General features: G+C 68.5%; 1 protein-coding gene across 1 annotated transcript; it reads left to right on the plus strand.

Annotated features, from left to right (window-relative positions):
- Nucleotides 1-543: 543 nt before the first annotated feature.
- On the plus strand, nucleotides 544-4966 carry LOC129197777 (dnaJ homolog subfamily A member 1-like). The gene is made up of 8 exons (XM_054806498.1): nucleotides 544-593; nucleotides 1563-1713; nucleotides 1788-1986; nucleotides 2793-2897; nucleotides 2984-3211; nucleotides 3295-3525; nucleotides 3607-3707; nucleotides 3802-4966. Exons 2-8 carry the CDS (start codon nucleotides 1582-1584, stop codon nucleotides 4027-4029), a joined length of 1224 nt encoding a protein of 407 aa, XP_054662473.1. The 5' UTR covers nucleotides 544-593; nucleotides 1563-1581; the 3' UTR covers nucleotides 4030-4966.
- The last annotated feature ends 505 nt before the right edge of the window (nucleotides 4967-5471 follow it).

A 5471-nucleotide genomic window follows, 5' to 3' on the forward strand; every position in this document is an offset into this window, starting at 1 on the left:
ATTTGGGGAGGGAGGACAGGACAACCAGGCATCTCCCCAGAAAGGCTCCGGCGGGGGGCACTGCCGGGCAGGCCCAGCGCACCCCCAAAAGCCTCTCCCCGTTGGGGGGCACCGGGCAGGAGAGGGCAGAGCCCCCCCGGACCCCCCCCGGGACACCGGGCCCTCTGGATCGGGCCCCGCGCGGGCAGGATCGGGCAGGATCGGGCCCGCCGCGCACCACGCCGCCCCCTGCAGGACGGCCGCGGCGTTCGGAATTCCCACTCTTTCTTCTGATTGGCCACCCAGTTCGAGCCAATGAGAGGTGTCGGCCGGGGAAGCGGACCCGGCAGATATCGCAGCCAATCGGAAGCCGGTGAAGCGCTCCACCTCCCAAACCAGCCCGGAAGAACCGACAACCAATAAGAGTCAAGGCGGGGTGGAGGGGGCGCGGCGGTGGGCGGGCAGTTGAGAGAGTCGCGTCCAATAGACGGGGAGCGAGAGGAGGAGGGGGCGGTGTCCGCGGGGAGGTTTCCAGCCAATGGGGAGCGTGGGGGGCGTGTCCCTGGCTTCCAGAGAGTTCCGAGACGGGTGGCGGAGCGGCGGCGGCGGTGGTGGTGAGTGGAGGTGGCGGTGGCCCCGGCCCCTGGGGCCCCTCGGTCCTTCCCCGGCCTGACACCCCGCTCCGCGCCCATCCGCGGCGGCAGGCACCGGCCTGGTCCTGGGGGGACCCCCGAGAGCGAGAGCCGGGCCCGGTTCCGGGTCGCCGGGGCCTGACAGCAGAAGGGATCCGGGTCCCGTCTGCCCTGACCCGGCCTTGAGGGGGCCCGGCGCCCCCCGTGGGGCCTTTCCCTGGGGGTGGCCGGGGCTGTGGGGTCCCCCCCCCGCGCTGTGGGGTGCCCGTGGGGGGTGCACGCTGTCCCCACTGTCACGTCCCTCCCTGTCACCCGCGGACACCCCGACAGCCGCCCCGGGACCCGGCCCAGCGGCAGCGCCGCGTCCCCCGGGGCGGGGGTGGGGGGAGAGCTCGGAGGTGGGGGGGGGGGGGTCGGACGGGACACGCCAGCCCCGAGGTCCCCGGGTTGGAGCTGGGGAGCGGCCCAGCCGGCTGTCCTAGCCCGGTCCCCGCGGGACGGATCCAGCCCTGGCCCCGGGGGCACCGATCCGATGGCGTTTCTCAGGAGGAGTCACTTATTTACCTCCTGCCAGGGGAGCCCCGGTGCGGGCAGGGTGCAGGCAGAGTGCAGGAAGACGGGCGCTTCCCCGCGATCCCCCGTGTCGCAAGATAAACACGTCCACACCCCGCGTGGGGCTTATCGGCTCCCGGCACATTGCCCAGTGCAGGGGGAGAGCAGCCGGACCACGGAACGGGGGAACTGCCACCACCCCGTGCCCCACGGGACGCTGCTGCTGTGGGGAAACTGAGGCAGGGCTGTGCGAGCTGGGCACGGGGTAGCTCCACAGGCGGGAGAACAGGGATAAAAGCTCTTGGTGGGTCCCACGGGTGGGGGGTCCTGGGCCAGGGAAGGGTGTTGTGGGACGGAGAGGGGTCCCGGGCCGGGGCTCACGGCTCTCCCCTCTCACAGGACGTCAGCAGTGAGGAAGATGGTGAAGGAGACGGGATACTATGACCTGCTGGGCGTGCGGCCGGGAGCCACCCTGGATGAGATCAAACGGGCGTACCGGCGCCTGGCACTGCGCTACCACCCTGACAAGAACCCCAGCGAGGGCGAGCGGGTAGGTGCGACCCCCCCCCGACCCCCCGCTGACTTGCTTCCCCCTTGTCTCACCCGCTTCTCCCCCTTCCCCAGTTCAAGCAGATCTCCCAAGCCTACGAGGTGCTGTCAGACGCCCACAAACGGGCGCTCTACGACCGCGGCGGGGAGCGGGCCATGAAGGAGGGCGGCCTGGGAAACCGAGGAGGAAACAGCGGATTTGGTTCCCCCATGGACATCTTCGACCTCTTCTTCGGCGGGGGAGTGCGGATGCGTGGCCGGGCAGACAGGCGAGGTACCGGGGACGAAGGACCCGCTGGGACCCCGGGTGCTGGGAGGGAACTGACACCCAGGCAGGGCGCGGTGCTGGCTCGGGGGGCACCGGGATCCGGTTGGCGACCCGCGGGCCACTTCACCTCCCTCCCCGCGGTGCACAGCGCGACGCGGTTCCTCGTCATCCTCATTACTTTCTCCATTTGCCCCTCTTCAAAGGGCCCTTCCCTGTCCCTGTCCCAGCTTTCCCCCGCTGTCTCCAGGGCTGGGGCTGAGTCAGCCCAGCGCTGCCCTCGGCTCCCCGCGAGCCCCGGGGGATGCTGCAGCAAGACGCAGGGCGTGCAGGGCTGCTCCGGTGACTGTACGGATGTTTTTGGCCTGGGTCACGGGGAGAGGGTGACTCGCCACGGCGTTTCTTGCTGAAGTGGCACGATTTAATAGCAGGGCAATTAAGGAGGCCAAGGGGAGCGTCTCGGCAACTCCAGGCAGAGCCTCTCTGGCCGGGTCGGGGCAATAAGCAGCTGGAGGGTGGCAAAGGGCCCTTGGGTAGGAGCCTGCCCGGCCCACGCTGGGGACCCAGAGCAGCTGGCAGGATCCGGGCTTGGAGACGTGAGGAAGTCCTTGCTAGAGGTTCCTCTGAGCCCTCACGCCAAGCTCGGCTTAAAGCTGTTTCTGTCCCTGCTGCCATCCCCGAGGGTTAAGTGGGACTGGCTCCGGAGGGAAGCTGTCAGCCACCGCTCCCCGTGGAGAACCGGCGATGCCGAGCCACAGTGCGGGGCACGGTGCACGGCCGGGTGCTGATCCGGGCTTTCCTCTCCGTCCGTCCAGGGAAGACGGTGGTGCACCAGCTCTCGGTGTCGCTGGAGGACCTGTACAACGGCACCACGCGCAAGCTGTCCCTGCAGAAGAATGTCATCTGTAGGAAGTGCGGAGGTGAGTGCCGGAGGGGTCGGGGTGCCGGGGGGTCCTCCCCACTGCCGCAGCCCGGCTCCTCACCCCTCTGTCCCCCTTGGCCTCAGGCTGCGGGGTGCGGGAGGGCGCCCAGAGAAGGTGCCCCAAGTGCCACGGCTCGGGCATGGAGGTTCGCATCCACCAGTTGGGGCCCAGTATGATCCAGCAGATCCAGACGGTGTGTTCCCAGTGCCAGGGCCAGGGCGAGTGGATCCGGCCTCGGGACTGCTGCCTCACCTGCAACGGCCGCAAGGTCGTGCGGGAGAAGAAGATCCTCAGCGTTCACCTGGATAAAGGTGAGACGGGGCCGCGTGGGGAGCAGGGTCACCCTGCCCCGAAATAGCCCCCGCGCCCTGAGCTCTCCCCGTGCACCCCGCAGGCATGAAGGACGGGCAGAAGATCACCTTCCACGAGGAAGGGGACCAGGTTCCCGGCCTGGAGCCCGGGGACATCATCATCGTTCTGGATCAGAAAGAACACCCCGTTTTCCGACGCAGCGGTGATGACCTCATCGTCAAGAGGGAGATCAGCCTGGCAGACGCCCTGTGCGGCTGCCGACAGGTCATCCGCACCCTGGACAACAGGAGCCTGCTCATCTCCTCCCAGCCAGGTGTGGTGGGACACTCTGCGAGGAGCCGAGGGGTGCCGGGAGCTGCCGGGTGCAGCGAGGTGACACTAATCTCTGTCTCAGGTGACGTTATCCGACCCGGGGACCTCAAGTGTGTCCCCAACGAGGGGATGCCCGTCTACAGGAACCCTTTCCAGAAGGGAAAACTCATCCTGCAGTTCCAGGTGAGGAGCTGGGGCTGGGCAGGACCTGGCATCCCCCATCCCTGGCGTCCCCCCCCGTCCATCCCACGCCTCCATCTCCCCTTTCCGCTTGCAGGTGAAGTTCCCCGAGCCGGGCTGGCTCCCCACTGACCGCCTGCGGCAGCTCCAGGCCTTCTTCCCGCCCCAGGAGGAGGTGATGGCCACCGAGGACACGGAGGAGGTAGAGCTCAGCGACCTCATGTCCCACGGCGGGCCAGGCCGACGGCCCTACGCCGGCGAAGCCTACCACGAAGACGATTTTGAGGATGGCGTGCGCCAACACGTCCAGTGCCAGACCTCGTAGCCGGCAGGGGGGTGTGGGGGGGACCGGAGCCCCCCGCGGGTGGCAGCCGCCGGGCTTGTGGGGCAGGGCTGGGGCCGCTGGGCGGGGAAGGGGGCTCGGAGAGCCGTCACGTTCAGGGATGTACATAGGTCGCCTTTCTGACAGCACTTAACCTCCCTCGCCCCGCGTCCCCGGGAAGCCAGGCATGGGGCTGCCGCGATTTGGGGGGTCCCCCCACCCTCCCGCCAAATGAAGAGGTGGGGGACGAGGCCCCTGTGTGCCCTGCCCTCAGAGGGAGCCGGACCCTCCCTCCGGCCCTGGCTCTGTGTTGGAGGAGCTGCGGCTGCTGCCCTGGCCGTTGGCTTGGTGGCCATGTCCAGCCGTTGCCAGCCCAGCAGGCGCATTCCCCCCCCCCACCCCGCAGAGCTCAGCCCTGGCCTGGGGAGGAGGGGGCGGGGGGGGGTAACCTCGTCCCCTGCCTCAGTTTCCCCATACGTGGTCCGGTGGGGCAAAGCCTCCACAGGAGCAGATTTGGGGAGCACAGGAACTGCCTGGCTCAGCTGCCGTCCCCCACTGCGGTCCCTGGCACTGCCCCACGGTGCCATCCGGCCCCACGGCACGGGGGGCCACTGCCCGCCCCCCCCGAGGTCCCTTGCTTTGCCCGTTTCTTTCCTTGCTGGAGCCGGGGTCAGGCCTGGGGAGCGGAGGGGGTTTCTCTTTTCTCTTTGCACAGAATAGAAGGGGGTTGGGGGGGGGCACCCATCCCTTTAATTTATTTTTGGAAGAATTTTAAACATTTTTCTTTTTTTTTTTTTTGGGGGGGGGGTAGAGGGGGAAAGACTTTGTACATGGCATTAAAAGCAAAATCCCGACTCCGAGCGGCTGCGTGTTCCCGCAGCGGGGCCACGCTCCCTGCGGAGAGGCCGGCGGGGTGCGGGCGGTGCCTCCTGCTCCCCGCTTTGATCTGCGGGCGTGCCTCAGTTTCCCCAGCTTTGCTCAACAGGGAGGGGACCCATGGGGCTCGGCGGGGGCCGGGGGCCGTGCCCTGCCCTCCCGGCCGGGGTTTCTTCCCCTTTCGTGCTCCGGCCGCAGAGGTCAGCAGCCGCCTGGGGACGGTCCCAGTCCTCCCCGGACCCCCCCGCACCCCCCAGCCCTGTTCCACCAGCCCCCGATCTCGTGTCCCACCCCCCAAAACTGTCCTTGGCCCCTGTGGGTCACCTCAGCATCCCCAGGGCACCCTGCCCTGCTTCATCACCCCCCCCCCCCCCCGGACCCTTTGTATTACCTCAGCATCCCTGGAGCCCCCCAACCGCAGGCCCCCCCCCCCTTTCAGCCCTGCACTCACCCCACGGGAGGGCACATGAGTGGGGGGGAGGATCCAGGCTGTACTGTGGGGCAGAGCCAAGCTATCCCCCCCCAAAACCAACGCAACCCTGGGGGTCAAGCTGCACCCCGTGAAACAC

Source organism: Grus americana, chromosome 29 (genome assembly GCF_028858705.1).
Source record: "Grus americana isolate bGruAme1 chromosome 29, bGruAme1.mat, whole genome shotgun sequence".
NCBI classification, from domain to species: Eukaryota; Metazoa; Chordata; class Aves; order Gruiformes; family Gruidae; genus Grus; species Grus americana.